The sequence below is a fragment of the Adiantum capillus-veneris genome, chromosome 20 (assembly GCF_014529385.1).
Source record: "Adiantum capillus-veneris isolate H3 chromosome 20, ASM1452938v2, whole genome shotgun sequence".
NCBI classification, from domain to species: Eukaryota; Viridiplantae; Streptophyta; class Polypodiopsida; order Polypodiales; family Pteridaceae; genus Adiantum; species Adiantum capillus-veneris.
Genome location: NC_140950.1, coordinates 74,621,166 through 74,638,299, shown reverse-complemented (window position 1 = coordinate 74,638,299; position 17,134 = coordinate 74,621,166). Strand labels below are relative to the sequence as shown.

General features: G+C 49.3%; 1 protein-coding gene across 3 annotated transcripts in view; it reads left to right on the top strand.

The window, feature by feature from the left end:
• Nucleotides 1–17,134, top strand: part of PDE327 (FAD/NAD(P)-binding oxidoreductase family protein) — a 91,357-nt gene that overhangs the window by 50,483 nt on the left and 23,740 nt on the right. For all 3 annotated transcript variants that reach the window (XM_086492583.1, XM_086492582.1, XM_086492581.1), the window contains exons 7-9: nt 3,539–3,586; nt 3,691–3,846; nt 3,932–4,096. In XM_086492583.1, coding sequence (XP_086348709.1) covers nt 3,539–3,586; nt 3,691–3,846; nt 3,932–4,096 — 369 coding nt within the window. The remainder of the gene's footprint in view (nt 1–3,538; nt 3,587–3,690; nt 3,847–3,931; nt 4,097–17,134) is intronic.

The following is a 17,134-nucleotide window of genomic DNA, read 5'->3' as shown; positions in this document are numbered from 1 at the left end:
TTCCATGGCCTTCCGGCGCTTATAAATACACTGCTGAGTCGAATCCATGCTAAGCTAACACACACACACACACACTAAATTTTTGGGGGATTTTGATATTTGATTGCTATAAACACACACTTTTTTATAAATCTGACTCACACACACACACAAGCTGATTATACAAGAACCCTGCTGTTGGATAACACACACTTTTTTGTAAATCTGACACACACACACACCCAACCCTAGCTGAAACCAGCCCGTTGCTGAGGCTTCCGAGAGCTTCCTAACACACACCCCCGGCAGCAAACCCTACAGCAGGACTGCACACCTGGCTGGCTGTAGCAGCAGGCCGCACAGGTCGCAGGCAAGGAACAGGGCGTGCAGCAGGCAGCAGAGTCTCCTGTGGGCAAAAGGGAACACGCGCCAGGTAGCTGAGGGCGCTGCAGGAGATCGCGCAGGTGGATTGGGGGGGCGCAGATTAGGGTTCGCGCACAATACAGTTAGGGTTTCGTGCAAATTTTAGGGTTCGCGCGCGCGCGCGCACACACACACACACACACACACACACCCACACCCACACCAGATATCTTGGCGTAACAAACTGTTGACGAGGCAGCATGTGTACGGATTTTTGCGAATTACGTTGGATTGCTGATGTGGCATTGTACTGACCACCACGTTTTGTGCTGACATCCTGCTGATGTGGCAACTGTACGGAATTATTGCTGGCAGCTTTTAGGCCAAATACTTTTGAAACCAGATGCTTTTAGAGTTTGTAGCTTTGCAAAGTGCTTTTGGGCCTCGGGTCTTCAAATATATGGCCATGGCTCACTATCTGGCACTCTTCCGAGTGAATGTGCAGATAGGTGACGCCGTTGATGCGCTGATGTAGTAAGTTTAAGCAATTTAAAGAAATACTGGAAGAGGCGCTAGGAATTGGGGCCAGTTTTGTCTTGGGGTGAAACTCCGTCACTCCCCGTCTCGTGTGTCGTGCATCTCTTTTAGTTCAATTGTTTTGAAGCGTTCGCTTAGTGTGTTCTTTTCTGTTGGCACGTGGTGCCCTCCCGTTACAATGTGTCCCTGCATACCAAAGCAGCTGCTAGTAGCTTAGTTGCGAAGAAGAGCTTAACACCCGGCACACTGGAAGACCCAAAGCCTATTCTCGTGTGCTGCCTAGCTATGGGAGCATTCTCGGCTACTATATCAAGCACTCTCCTTTATGACCTCTTTCAAGCATGTATTTGCATGGACTTACCATGATCTTGATTGAATGTATTTCCCTTGAGTTGGGTGTCCACACATCCCCCCTAGGAACTGAGGCTAGACCAATTTGAGGTAGAGCCTACAAGCTTAATCTCAAGGATGTAGTTGCACCGTTGCGGTCAACCAGGTTAACACTCCCAAGTTGGCTATGCTGCAAGAGACAAGGCTTCTAGCTGCTTTGGCTTTCAGTGTTGAGCAACTTATGTCTTGATCGCCATCTTCAATGTCCTCGGTTTTCTCAAGGGTCTTTGGTACTCATGTATCAGGCTAAACATGTGAAAAGAGCAAAGAAGTTGCTCCTTGCCTGGCAAGGGCCTTTCATTGTCTCGGACATCCTTCTGCATGGTGTTGTGGCCCTCACGACGCTCGCTGGCTTGACTTCACCGTTGGTTAACGGCTCTAGACTTAAGCCCTATCAGACTACCTCTTTCTAACATTCTCTCTGTTCTATCCGAAAAAGTTCTCTTTGACTATAGGCCATAGTAACATGGGACGCCCATTTTTGGGGTTCCCGTCCCAACTATCCACCCGTCCCCCTCGTCCCAACATTGTCCCCTTGTTTTGAACCTCTCTTGTGAAAACAAGTTCTCTCTGACCAGGCATATTATATTTGTTTCATATTTAATGGCCCCCAGCTGCTCCCTCTTAATTTTAGTGCAAAGCAAGCCAGACACACTGTGAGATTCGACCAGGCACATTCAGGAATATTTTGCACTGGCACACTTTCTTTTGCCCAGGTATACATGGACCACGCACACTACGCCGTATTTTCTTTAGGCACACTGCAATTCCACAGCATACATTTGCACGAGGCACATTTTAGAAAAGACTATGCCAGGCATCAGACATTGTCAAGTTGACTTGGCGACAATTGGTCAACCTCAAGCATAGCACACTTCAGAAAACATACAGCCAGCCATGTCAGCCAAGTTGCCTTGATAGTAGGTCGAACTCTAGAGGAGTTGAACGTGGCTACAGTTTTGTGCTGGGAAACCTATGTTGATTAAGTTGACAGAATGTAGGTGTTCTTGTTGACTGCCAGATGCTGCCTTTGACAAGCCCAGCTCTTGTCAGGGTTATTATGCAGATGGACCCACCTGCCAGTGCACCTCAGTGACTCAGTTTTTCGAGTGCTTTTTCATTCAGTTCAGCCCCTCTCTCTCTCTCTCTCTCTCTCTCTCTCTCTCTCTCTCTCTCTCTCTCTCTCTCGGGAGTGTTCATACAGCTTTTTGTGAAGGTTTTCATTTCAGTTCGTCTCTCAGATTGTTCTTAGTTCAATGTTATGGAGTCATTAAGTCATTATTATTCAGTTGCATCATTTCAGCAAGTAGCACTCCCTGGAACAGTTAGCTGTCTTGTGGGGGGCAATCTGTAGACTGGCTATAGGGACTAGCTCTAGGGTCTAGACCAACTACCGACTGTCTAGGATCAGCCTACATTTGAGTCTAGACCGGTGGTTGGCCCATTGGCTAGTGGATCATCGATATGTACGATGGAGATGAGTGGTGGCCAGTTGGTCAATATAGCCGTGTCATCTATCAGAGGCCACTTATCCCATCCGAGGAGATAATTTGCTCACAAATCTTTGTCATGTATTTGTGATAGCTAGCTTGGGTTGAGTGTCAGACGTATCGAGCCTCGTTCTGTGCAGCACTAGCACAACTCCATGTACTGTTGAGTCTTCACACCCCCATTGTACGCTGTTAGTTCTAGTGTGGAGCTGAGAGTGCAGACGGCTAGGTCCTTGCAGCTGATACATTCTGAGTTTTGGAGTTCAGCAGAGCTTTGAGTCCTATTGTATTGTGCCATCATTGCCATTCTGTGCTGTGTTTAATCAGTTTTTCTCTGGTTATCATCATCTAGCAGTAGACAATTGCGTGTATGGTTCATTGAGAGTTGAGACTTCATGCACATTGCACCCAGAAGCACCCACTTTCATAGAGCACACACAGAGCATGACACACTTTTCCTTCTACGAAGTGTTGACTGCTTTGTGATCCAATCTCCAAGAGAATTAGAGATAAGAAGGGAGCACCTCTTGGAGGCTTGAATGAGATGCTCTATTTCATCCTTGTGGAGGATTCCTCAGTTGAAATGAGAGGGGAAGGGAGTACCTCGTGGAGGCTTGAATGAGATGCTCTATTTCATGTGTGTGGGGCCAGTTTCACTTCACGGGATTCTTTCACTCTCTTATTTGATTCTTTGAATTGGATACTTGGCACCTCTTTGCTTGTTTCTTGAATGAGATCAATTATTATGACAATATAAGTGAAGGAGTCGTGGTTTGCAGGTTGGTTTTCGAGTTGAGCACCCACAAGAGCTCATTAATGAGATTCAGGTATTGATTGATAACTTTTCAAAGTTTTTCACAAAGTTTCTCCAACATATTGTTTTCCAGATTAGTTAGTAATGGATTGAGAATATTTTGAAGAAACATTACAGTACAGCAAGTGGGCATCAGACGTTCGGAGAGGCAGTGGGAAAATACCTGTAGCTGATTATAAAGTTGCAACAAGTATTATTGAAGGTTCACGTGAATACTCGGCAAAGGAAAAGCAGTCAGGCTGTTATTCTTTTTGCATGTGTCCAGGAGGCCAGGTTATTTGTTTGATCTTATCTTTTATCATTCACATGTTCAACCTGAAGTCAACAAAACTAACTTGGAATGATGAATTATGCATAGATAGTTCCTACGAGCACAAATTCGGATGAGTTATGCATCAATGGTATGTCTTTTTCGAAACGATCCTCAAAGTGGGCAAATTCTGCTCTTGTGATGACAGTTTCCTCTAAGGATCTTGATCTCTTCGTCTCTGAACATGGACCTCTGGCAGGAGTGGCATTTCAGGTTATTGGACAAGCTAGATTTTTTGGTCTGTTGGTTTTATAAATCAAATGATATTGAATATGCTCGGACTGAAAAGGATATTTTCTAGTTGAATTGATCAGCACAGAAACTACTGGAAAAGTTAGCATGAGGAATATGTCTACAGCTAGTCTTATTTAAATTTTTCGTTCAAATGCGCATTGACACAGTAATTGTCTGCAAACACAGAGCTGGGATTTTACTTCAAAGAACAGTGATATGCAATGCTTTCTTCTTATTGAAATAGCTTTGGTTGATATGATACTGTATGCGACTATGAACAAGACAAAGATGTAGCTAATACTACAAGTAAGGTTATAGTCTGTCTACCTAATACTTGGTGTCTTAGGAGGGTTGTCGAATGAAAAGATAGTAAAGTACCAAATCAAGCAAACCGAACAAGAGATTGAAGGGAGATCAAGAAAATGGTGGAACAGGATGCTTTTGCACAAGAAACCCTGAACCGCCACTATAAGCGTGTCTACCTAATACTTAAGTGCCTTAAGAGGTTTGTCAAATAGAAAGATAGTAAAGTACCAAATCTGCAAACTTGAACCACTATAATAACAACTGAAGAAATTAAAGTGACTCAGAGTTTGAAGGGAGGTCAAGAAAATGGTGGAGCAGGATGCTTTTGCACAATAGAGTCTGAACCGCCACTCTAGGTGCCCCTGGTTATTAATGTAGTTTGGAGTACAAGGGATGGCAAGAAACTGCAAGTCTTCTTCTTCAGACAGCATGCACCAAGGAACAACTTGTGTATGTGTGTGTGTGTGTGTGTGTGTGTTGTTTTTTGGTGGTGAGTTGGGTGTGTCGAGTTGACCCTGCGCGTGCCCTTGCGGCGCCCCCCTGTCCACCTACACGATCCCCTGCGGCTCCCTCAGCTCGCTTGCACATGCCAGAGTTACCCAGAACGTGGAATGGGAACGACAACGGGATCCCTGTCGAACGGGGGAACAGCGAGGGGTTCGGAACAGGAACGGCGCAAAACAGGAGGCATAAAAACACCCAATAGTGCAAGTTTAAGCTTTGTGTGATTGAATAGAAGTAGTATCAAAGTCCTTTGACTCTAATACTCACAAAAAGAGAGAGAGAGAGAGAAAAGAAAGAAAGAAAGAAAGAAAGAAAGATTTTTAACGTCTATGTCAGGCCGAAATCGGCCTATGAGACAAATCAAATGTACACGGCGTGTATGTCATCCGTCTATCGGAAAGACAAATGAAACAAAACTGATACAAAACTGAACTGAATGTAGGTAATGGAGTATCTGAGGAGGGATGGGGCTCTATCTCTAGGGGTATATGCATGTCTATATGCTCAAGGTAGTACAATCATGAGAATGCATCAAGCTCTCTAGCTCCATCCTGTACAAATGGGGGGATGTAAGATGTGGTACATGGGCGGGGCTGGTGCCAAGGCTACCCGGATGAAAGCTGTCGGGTCGGCCCTCATCTGAGCTACTCGCTCCTCAGTGGCACGGCGCTCCCGGGCTCGGATCTCCTCGATCTGTCGGTGGTGGGAGCTCACGCCCCTGTAGCCTGTGACTCGTGGTCGTCGTCTAGCTCGGTTCACCTCCGCCTGTGGGAGTGTCACTCCTCTCTGAGTATCTGGTGAGGTAGGGGTGGCAATCCTCTGAAAGAAGTCTGTGAGCTGCGACTGTCTCCCCTCTGTCTGTGTAGCTGTGCGTGGCTGTAGTAGTGTGTCCCGATGGCTCTGTATCTCTAGTAAGAAACGTCCGAGCTGTCTCTGATCTCGAGAGTCCATGATCTCTCGGAGAGTGGGCTGTCCTCTGAATAAGGCCTCATACCTGCCTCTGATCTCAGTGTATGCTCTGCATCTACATACAAAGTGCTCCTCACTCTCCACCTCCTCTGTGCAGGCTCTGCAGACTCGCTCCTCCCTGGGAACACCAGTATGTCTCCCGATCTCAATCTCTAACCTGTGTGAAAAGATCATGACCTTGGTTTTGCCAAGGTTCACAGTCAACCCCTTGTGTGTGCTGAATTCGTCCAAGGCCTCAAGATGGCGTTGCAAGCCCTCGGGTGACTCTGAAATCAACACAATATCATCAGCATATAACATGATGTGGACCGGAGTACCTGCCAAGTCGCTCCCCTCTCCCCCTGCTCGTAGTATGTAATCGGAGATCTCGTCGATGTAGAGCCCAAAGAGTGTCGGGGAGAGTGGGCATCCTTGCTTAACACCAATGGTGCTAGCAATGGTCTCTGAAAAGCCGCCTGGGCAACGAACTCGACCCGTCACCCTCTCGTAGAGAGTATATATGGCCCAAATCATCTCTGTCGGTACCCCAATGCTGTGAAGGCGCTGGAAGAGTCTCTCGCGTGGGACTGTGTCAAAGGCCTTGCGGAAATCCACAAAGTAGCAGTAAAGCCTCTTCTTCCGCGCCTTTGCCCCATCAATGAGGCAGCGCAGAACGAAGATGTGGTCAGTGGTGGAGAAAGCTCGTCTGAAACCTGCCTGGCCTGGAGCTCGTAAACCCTCGGTCTCTGCGTAGCAGCTAAGCTGTGCCTCAAGTACTGCTCCATATAGCTTGGCCATCGTGTGGCCAATCATGATAGTCCTGTAGTTCCCTGGGTCCAGGGTGTCGCCAGATTTGTGGATAGGCACTATGGTGTGCTGTGTCCACTCCTCTGGGAAGCCCTCCCCTATAGCCCGGTTGAAGACATGTGCAATCAACTGGGCTATAGTGGAGGCCGCATAAATGATGTGCTCACTCTGTAATCCAGTGTGGTCAGCTGATCGTCTGTGCTGCATGCGGCGTATGGCCCTCTCTACCATCTCTGCTGTAAAGAAGGAGGAGCACGTGGGGCGTGGCTCATGTGGTTGTGGGATAGGAGGCTGCCCTGGCACCTCATAGAGGCGCTCTGCATAATCATGCCATATCTGTGGATCCTCAATAGCTGTGGTCGGACGTGGCTCGCGCAGGGTGCGCCATGCCGTCGCGCTATCTATGCTCATGAATAGGCGGTATAGCTCAAGCTCCTGTGCCTCTTCGAATGCTCGCCGCTTTTGGCGTGTCAGCGTCTTCATATCTCGTCTGGCCTCTCTCTCTGTGATCTCTCCTAAGGCTCGCCGTGCACGGAGGCGTCGGTATAACTCTCTCCACTCATCATCATACCAGCGGTTTTGAGGCATAGTCCCGGGGGGGGGAGTGCGTCCTGTGTGAGTGGTGTGTGGAAAAGAGCTAATAGCTGAAGTGTGGAGAACGGAAGAGATATGTGATGTGAGAACTGAGAGTGGTGTGGATGGGTGGAGGAGGCATAGGCCATGCTCGACCTCGGCTGAGTAAAGAGAGGCTAGCTCATGTGTGAAATGGATGGTGGTGTGTGGAGTGTGTGCTGTGGAGCTATGTGGGATGGTATCTCCGGTGATGGAGAAAGAGAGGTATGTGTGGTCGGCTCCGATGGGTATGGGTGGAATGGTGAAGGATGTGATAAGGTGTGTAGCCTCCCTGGGTCCCAGAATATAGTCGACTGTACTCCCCCCTCCCTCTGTAACTCCATGTGGCATACAAGTCAGGCTCCCTGAGGTGGGCCACTGGGCCATCCCGTTATAAATAACGAGACGGTGCTGGGAGCCAAGTCGAAGTAGGTGTCGTCCGTAGGCTGTGACTGGAGCTCTGTCTGCTGTATCTCTCATAGTAGCCTCCTCATCTAGAGTGTGTAGTGCCTCTGGGTCCTCGTGGTCATATGTCTCACACTGCTCACTGCGCGTACGAGCATTGAAGTCTCCCATAAGGAAGACTTCACCCAGTGTGGAGTACTCCATAATCTCCTCCGTGAGGCATGCGTACGGTGACTCCTGCTCAATAGGGGCGAATCTGGAGCCTGTGGGAGCAAAGTAGCAAAGGGCAATGTAGACGATCCTGTCTTGTGAGAGCTCGAGGCGAATCCACATGTATCGGGCCTGTGGGTCCCGGGCAACAATCTGTAGTCTGCTGTGAAGCCCCTGTCTAAAAAGTATAGCCACTCCTCCTGAACCGCGAGTGGTGTGCTGGCGCATACATCCCCGATGTAGAGACTCCCATTGGAAACCATGTATCCGTGGTAACCCTCTCTCTGGGCTCTCGTGTGTCTTTGTAAGTAGAATGATGTCTCGTCCTCTCATCACCTCCTCAAGTCTCTCTGGGTGTGTCCATAGGTCTCCATTGCAATTCCAAACCGTGACATGAATCTCCTCGTGTGTCCCACAGGCCGCGAGTCCCTATGCGATGGTCTTGCCATCAATGATAACCCTACCATCTCGATATACTGCCTTCTTCCCTTCTTTGCGGGCTTGGTGGACTCTAGGCATGCACGTGCGGCGGTGATCTTGTTGCATCTTTGTGAGGTCATCATCAAGATAAATCGGAGGGCCTTCTAGCCCTCTCAAGATGACCCTCTTTCGGAGGAAAGAAGTTCGAGACTCCTCGGAGGCGAATTGGAGGATGAGAGCTCTCTTCTTTGGATCTTTGCCGGCTCTCCAAACTTTGGAGAAAGGGATCTCTTCTTCCTTGTATCCCACTTTCTTGCATAAGGCTTTCCCATCGCTCTCGGGTGTGGACCCTTCTTCTTCTTTGATGCCGGTCACTCGCACATTGAGACGGCGAGCTTGTCGCATTTTCTCCTCCTCGATGGTTGTGTGTACGATGAGTACCTCATCTTTTTGGGCTTCCTCTCTTGCTACCTTCTTGATATTCTTTTTGACCACTTCGACCCATCCTTCTTTGGTGGCTTCTAATTTGTCCTCAATGCTTGCGGTGAGGGCTTTGGTGATCTCCTCCTTGAGGGCTTCCTTAGCCTCCTCTTTAATCTCTCCTTCCTCGGGGGTGAGGGATGTGATGGAAGCATGAAGGAGGTCGATTTGTGCCTTCATCTCTTCTTGCTCTTTCCTCCATCTCTCCCTCTCCTTCTCGTTCTCCCGTGCCCTTCTCTCCTTCTCCTCTTTGAGGTTTTGGATTTCCGCTCTCATGTCCTCTTTTTCTTCGTTCCATAGCTTGATGAAGGTGGCTTTCTCCTCCCTCCATATCTCTCTCTCCATCCACCATTCTTTCATGTCCTTCTCCAATTGTGCAAGCCTCTTGTTCGTGAGCATGAAGGTTGTCTTCATTGTCGATTTCGGCGTCTTGATGATGGGGGAAGACATAGTTGTATTCGGAGCTACCCTCTCTTCATATTGTGAAGAAGAGGGGAGAAGGGGAGTACGTGTATGTATGCGTGTATGTGTGTAGTGTGTGTGTGGGTATGTATCCGTGTGTGTGTGTGTGTGTGTGAGAGAGAGAGAGAGAGAGAGAGAGAGAGAGAGAGAGAGAGAGAGAGATGGCTGTGTGATCGGGAGAGAGGAGGGGCTGCGTGAGGGGGAGGCTGGGGGGGGGGCAGTTCAGCAGCAGGCGGCAACAGCAGGCGGGGGCAATGGCGGGAGCGACGCAACAGCTGGAGTCGGCAGCGAATGGCAGCGGCGGCAGGGGCGGCAGTGGCAGGTGGGGCTGCAGCAGCGGCTGTGCCGCGAACTGCTACAGCTGGGGGTGGGCAACGCGCGGACACGCAGGGCAGCAAGGGGCGGCAGTGGCAGGTGGGGCTGCAGCAGCGGCTGTGCCGCGCACTGCTACAGCTGAGAGAGAGAGAGAGAGAGAGAGAGAGAGAGAGAGAGAGAGAGAGAGAGAGAGATGAAATGAAATGAAATGTTATATTAACGTCTTCAAAAGGCCATAGTGACCTATGAGAACAGAAAGTTACAAGGTGGTGGATCTGATACAAAGTCAGAGTAACAAAATAACAACAGTACAAAACAAAGATATATACTATGGGATCCTAGACTAGTCGATGTGAACTAAGCAAAAATGGGCGGCTTGCTGGGATAGCTGAATCACAGGAGATCTAGCATCGGTCGTTGCCGGATCTCATCAATCTCCTCCACGGTTAGTAGTCTGACCGGGCGTCGTGCATGCCTGGCCAGCGTGCTCCAAATCTTCTGATGTAGCCTCCGTCGATGTTGTCTGGTCTTCCGCAGTCGTGGGCGCCTGGTTTCCCCAGTTCAGTCGCTCGGTCGATCAGTGTGCCTCTGGTGTGAGACGAGAGGGAGCTCTGCTGTGGGAGTGGCTCTTGCGGCTGTCCCATGTCTGCTTTGAAGAAGTCTGTGATCCGTCTTTGAGACTGGCTGGCCTCGCCACTCATCAGGCTATCTCTGTGTCTGCATAGCTCGAGCAAGAACAGACCCAGGCATCTGTGATCCTCGTATCCCATGACTCTTGAGAGTGGTCCAAAACCCTCTTTGAACAAGCAATGGAAGCGGCCTCGTATCTCGTAGTAGACGGGGCAGCGGCATGTATAATGGAGCTTTGTCTTAGGCTCCATGTCACACAAGGGGCCTGTCTTGGCCTCTATTGGTACTCCGCTGTATCTCCCAATCTCAATCCGCAACTGGTGAGAAGATGTGCGTAACTGGCCAATAGCACATCGTATCCCATGGGACAAGTGGCTGTCCATGTATCTGGGTCTCGTCACAAAACCATCCTCCGTAAGCTGGAGAAGGTGGTCTCTGTAGACAACCATCTTCGTGCCCAATTCTTGTACTGGCTGTATCCATGTCCTCCTGGTGTCTTGCAGGGTCAGGTCTTGGCGGATGAGCTTGGTGATCTCTGACTGTGTAAGAGTGAGAGATGGTGCAGCCAATGAGTACTGGAATGGTGGCAGCCTGTCTATGCTGAACCCATGCGCCTGAAACCATGATGCCATCTCCCCATGCCAGCATGTTGTATCTCCTTGCATGGCTAACTGTCGAGAGGACTCAAGTGCTATGCGAGCATATCTGTCTCTAGGAAGTTCCCATGTGCGGTTTATGAAGGAGATTGATCTGGTGAGCGCCTCCACCACTAGTGGGGGGGCCGCCAGCTCTGCTCGGATAATGGCCCGTGGTACTGACGCCTTGGCTTTAATGAGCCGTGAGATCATAGAGACGAGAGGTTTCTCCATGTTCCCCCATCCATCTGTGCGCCCTGGCCTCCTGTGGTGATCCAAAGTGTCAGAGAGCTAGAGCTTCGTCCGGGGCTCCTGAAACTGAACCTGAGAACACATCTTCTCTAATCTACCCAATGCTGCGTGGGCTCTGGTTAGTCTGGTCTCTGCTGCTCTTCTGAGTGAGAATGCAGGTCCGCTAAAAACCACTCCAAGGTAAGTGTAAGCGTTTGTGTACTCCACAGTCTCCTGGCCGTATGTGAATGTAGGTGCTGACCTCCTGATCCACTGTGGGGTGGTATTAAACACCATAACCTTGGTTTTACCAAGGTTGACAGACAAACCACTTTCGTGGGCAAACCTATGCAAAGCATCCAATTGACGTTGCATTCCCTCTGGAGATTCGGAGATCAACACTATATCATCAACATATAACAAAAGTGGAATCCATGTCCCTACCAATTGTGCACCTCTATTACCATCGCTCTCAATGTAGTTAGAAACCTCATCCACATACATACCAAAAAGAGTAGGAGAGAGCGGGCAGCTCTGCTTCACCCCAATAGTGGAGTGAACAGGTGTAGAAAGTCTTTCACGGGTGCATACATGCCCTACTACTGATCTGTACAATGCCATGATCCCCCAAATGAGCTCTGTGGGTACTCCCATTTCCTGTAATCTGCGCATCAATCTAGCTCTGGGTACTGTGTCAAAAGCTTTGTGGAAGTCCACAAAGCTACAATAGATCCGTCTCCCATGAGATCTGCCCTCCTCGATGATGGCCCTGAGTGTCAAGATATGGTCAAGAGTAGAGAAGCCTCTCATGAACCCTGCTTGCCCAGCTGCACGCCTTCCTTCCCTCCCTGCCCATCTACTCAGCTGTTGCTCAAGAATGGATGCATACAACCGTGCCAGTGTGTGTCCAATCATGATAGTGCGATAGTTCCCAGGCTCCATGGGGTCTCCTAACTTGAAGATAGGTATGATCGTAGATAGGCTCCAAGTGTCCGGTAGGCCCTCACACATGGCACAGTTAAACATAACTGCTATAAGCTCTGCTAGTAGGTCTTTGGCATGCATGAAATGCTCAGCGGCTAAGCCATCATGATCATATGCTCTCCCAGTCCTCATCCCGTTAATAGCTTTCTTCACCATCTCAGTGGTGAAAAAAGCACATGTGTGTGGGCATGGATCGGCGGGGTTGGGAAGGGGCGGCTGTCCAGGTACTGTGTACAAAGATGATGCGTACTGACCCCAGGTCTCCGTGAAGGAAATAGCAGGGGGGGGGACTGCTCATGAAAGAGCCGCCACGCCTCATGCGAGTCCTGACTCAAGAATAGCTGGTACAGATCTTGCTCGAGTCGAGCCAAAAAAGCCCTCTTCTTTCGCCGCAGCAGGCGTCGGAAATCAATCTGTGACTGTTTGTGAGTGACGTCCCCCAAAAGCACCTCCCTCTGAAGTCTGGCTCTAGTCTGGCCGCACTCCTCATCGTACCAGCTGTTTTGAGGCATGCTCCCTGATCGGCGTCTCTGCTCAGGCTGGGTGTGTGGGTATGCCTCTGCTGCTCCATGATGTAATGTCTGTGTCAGTATAGTAGTTAGTTCCTCCAGAGGTCGCCCCGGGTCCTCAGTGCATAGGCGTCTGTAGATCCCGTCTATGTATATAGAATCCTTCTCCCGTGTGAAGGTGTAGTGAGTAGGCGCTGCTACCCGTGGCCTGTGTGCTACATTGAATTGGAAGGAGATGGTCATCTACACCAGAGCATGATCCACTGTCACCCCGACCGGTCTGGGCCCAACTATGAGATCCTAGATACTAGAGACGAGATTCGGTTGTGCCATGACATAGTCCACTGTGCTGGCTCCATGTCTGTGTGGGAAGCATGTAAAACCTCCCGCAGCAGGAAATCTCTGTAGGCCATTCAAGATGGCCAATCCATGTGCGGTGCCCATGTCTATCAGGTGTCGCCCATACTCAGTATATTCCACATCGTGTGATAGTCTGGACAGGCCCGTCTCTACAACATCTAGCTCTCTTAGCATTTCCTCTGAAGTATCATAAAACACTGTCTGGTGATGGGCAGTCCTAGCATTGAAGTCCCCTAGGATGATAATGTCACCATCCCTAGAGAACTCCCATATGTCATCATCCAAAGTAGAGAAAGGGGACTGTCCTCTGGGTGATGCATAAACTGATGTACTCGGGGGAAAGTAGCAAATAGCAAGGTATAGATATCTTCCTGTCTTTGCTTTCAATCTCACCCACATGTACCTAGCCTGCTCATTCCTGCGGGCTATATGTATCAATGGCTGCAGATCCTCTCTAAATAACACTGCCACTCCCCCCGAGCCCCGTCCTCTGTGCTCTGAGCGTGTCTCCTGTCTGTAAGCTGTCTCCCACATGTATCCACTGATATGAGGCATGGATTGCCCAGGAGCCTGGTGTGTCTCAGAGTAAAAGATGATGTCTCTTCCAGTAAAGCTATCCTCAAAAGCACCCATATCAAGACGCATAGATCCATTACAGTTCCAGGCAGCCACTTTGAGTGTGGTCCCATAAGTCTCGCACCGTCATGTGGAGCGTCGCTCTAGTATTACCACTCTTCCATCTTGGTAAAAGGCAATCTTGCCTTTTCCCCTTGCCGCTCTAATCTCCGGCATTACTTTCTGCATATGAGCGATCTGCGAGAGGGTGAGATCATCCCCGAGAAAGATGCCAGTCTCTTTAAGAGTTGGTCTTTTCTTCAAGGACTTCTTCGCTTCCATGGAGGGAAAACGTAGGATGAGTGCTCTTTCTTTTGAGGTTTCTCCGCTGCTTCCATTTTTCTTTATGGTGCCCACTCTCCATGCCCTTGTGTGCGTCGGCTCATGAACCCCCATCAAGGCTGTGAGTTCTTTTACCTCTTCGTCCACATTGCCTTTGTCTTTAAGACCGCAAATTCTCACATGTAAAGCGCGCACCCGTCTTCTTTGCTCCTCCTCTAGTGTCTAATTAATGATAGTGGGTGTGGACGTGGGCGTTATCTTCTTGCCTTTTCCTTTCTTGGCCACCTTGATCCATTTCTCAGCTTCATCCGCCTTCTGTTGAGTTTTGGTAAGAATATCCACCCAAGAAGTAGTCATTTCTTTGTGTTGCTCTTCTCCCTCTTTGATGGCCCATACTTGCTCCTTGATCGTGTTGATTTCTTCGATTACTGAGGTTTGAAGTTCGCCCTGTTCCAGTGCGTTTCTTCATCGTGCTTCGGCGAGATCTTTCTTGAGTGACATAATCTCTTCATCTTGAGTCGTCACTCTGTCTTCCAGCGTATTTATCTTGCTCTCTTGGATTAGCACGCGTCCTTCGAGCATGTTTATTGTGCCCAAGAGATTGCGGTTCATCTTGGGAATGGTCTCCGTCATTTCCTCTTTGCACTTTTGAATGGCATCCTCTAGGGGGTCGGCTTTATCGTTCAGCTTCCTCATGCTTGATCGCCATCCGCCAAGAAGTCCCTAAACGTACGTGTGCACCCACACTAGTCGCGGGCGTGGTAGTTGGGCGAGTGGGGGAACGCGAGGAGGTATGGCAAGGGAGGGGCAGCGATAGAGTACGGGCGAGAGAGAGAGAGAGAAAGAAAAAAGAAAAAAGAAAAAATGCGATAGTGTACAGGCGAGAGAGAGAGAGAGCACGATAGAGAAAAGTTAAAGAACGATAGAGTTAAGTTAGTAGGTTGAAAAATTAAAAAAGGGGGGCGCGATAGAGAGAGGGAGCGGGGCGGGCAGCGCGATAGAGAGGGGCAGCGCGCGGGGTAGGAGAGAGAGAGAGAGAGAGAGAGAGAGAGAGAGAGAGAGAGAGAGAGAGAGAGAGAGAGAGAGAGAGAGAGAGAGAGAGAGAGAGAGAGAGAGAGCGCAGGGCAGGGGGTGTGGGTACACAGGGACAACGGGTGCGAGGCGAGCGAGGGAGCGGGAGCGTAGGGCAGGGGGTGCGAGTGCGCAGGGATAGCGGGTGCGGGAGAGAGAGAGAGAGAGAGAGAGAGAGAGAGAGAGAGAGAGAGAGAGAGAGAGAGAGAGAGAGAGAGAGAGAGAGAGAGAGAGAGATTAAAAAAGGGGGGCGGGATAGAGAGAGGGAGCGGGGCGGGCAGCGCGATAGAGAGGGGCAGCGTGCGGGGAGAGAGAGAGAGAGAGAGAGAGAGAGAGAGAGAGAGAGAGAGAGAGAGAGAGAGCAGGGCAGGGGGTGCGGGTGATAGGGGCAACGGGTGCAAAGCGAGTGAGGGAGTGGGAGCGCAGGGCAGGGGGTGCGGGTGCGCAGGGGCAGAGAGAGAGAGAGAGAGAGAGAGAGAGAGAGAGAGAGAGAGAGAGAGAGAGAGAGAGAGAGAGAGAAATGAAATGAAATGTTATATTAACGTCTTCAAAAGGCCAAAGTGACCTATGAGACCAGAAAGTTACAATGCGGTGTATGTGATACAAAGTCAGATTAACAAAATAAATTAAACTAGGATAACAAAATATAAATACACGGGATCCTAAACTAAGTAGTACAATGTGAAGACAATATGGGAGGGGAGTAGAGATCCATCTTCATTTGCACTCTGGACGACGAAAGAGTATTGCTTGAATCCTTTGCCGTAGCCTCCTTCGAAACTGTGTAGCTTCTGGTCTGCATCGGGGTCGTCTAGATCTCCCTAGCTCCAATGCTCGGTCTATGAGAATGTCAGTAGTGCGGGCAGACCTCTCCACCGTTGGCTGTTCCTATGTCTGTTCTTTTGGGTGTGCAATATCTAGTGTAAAGAAATCTGTGATCTGTCTCTGGGGATGTCTCTCTTCAGCTCTCCTCAGTAAAGTTTCTCTATGCCTGTGTAACTCAAGTAGATATAGCCCAAGACATCTTTGATCCTCATAACTCATGACCCTAGATAGAGGCCCAAAACCTTCTCTGAATAGACAGTGAAAACGTCCTCGTATCTCATAGTACACTGTGCAATGACATATGTAATGTACTTCTGTCTCTGGCTCTAGATGGCATAAGCGGCATATCCTGCTATCTGCTGGTGGCCCTCTGAATCTGCCAGTCTCAATCTCGAGCTGATGTGAGGACGTGCGTATCTGGCCAATGGCACAACGCAAACCATGCGAAAGATGCTTGTCCATATACTAGGTCGAATCACAAACCCATCCCCCGTGAGGTGGAGAAGATGCTCTCTATAGAAAGCCATTTTTGTGCCCAACTCTTGTCATGGCTCTATCCATGTCCTCCTCGTGTCCAGCTGGATCAGTTCCTGACGGATGAGTCTATTAATCTCTACCCGTGTCAGAGACCTCAAGGGTGCCTGTAGAGAGTATTGAAAAGGAGGCAACCTGTCCATGGTGAAACCATGTGTCTGAAACCATGATGCCATCTGTGCATACCAGCATGATGTATCCCCATTAAGAGCTAATTGTCTAGAGGACTCTAGAGCCACCCTGGCATATCTGTCTCTGGTAGTATCCCACAGACTGTGTACAAAGGAGACTGATCTGGTAAGCGCCTCAATCTCCATAGGGGGGGTAGCTAATTCCGCTCGAATGATATCATGCGGTACAGAAACCTTGGCTCTAATCAGCCGAGAGATCATAGATACCAGGGGCTTCTCCATACGCCTCCAACCATCCTGGCCTATAGAAGGTCCCCAAACCTGCACCCCATATAACATAGTAGAGGCAACCAAAGTATCAAAGAGCCATAACTTTGTCCTAGGTTCCTAGAACTGAACTTGCGAACACATCCTCTCCATTCCTCCCAGAGCCGCACCAGCTCTAGTTAGTCTAGCCTCTGCTGCTCTTCTCAAAGAAAATCTCGGCCCAGTAAAGACTTCCCCCAGGTAAGTGTATGCATCTGTATACTCCACAATCTCCTGACCATATTTGAAAGTAGGTACTGATCTCCTGACCCATTGCGGTGTAGTGTTAAACACCATAACCTTGGTTTTGCCTAGGTTTACACACAGTCCACTATCCTCTGCAAAACTGCGTAGTGCATCCAAATGTCGTTGCATACCTTTTGGTGAGTCAGATATCAGCACAATATCATCAGCATATAGCAACAATGGGATCAA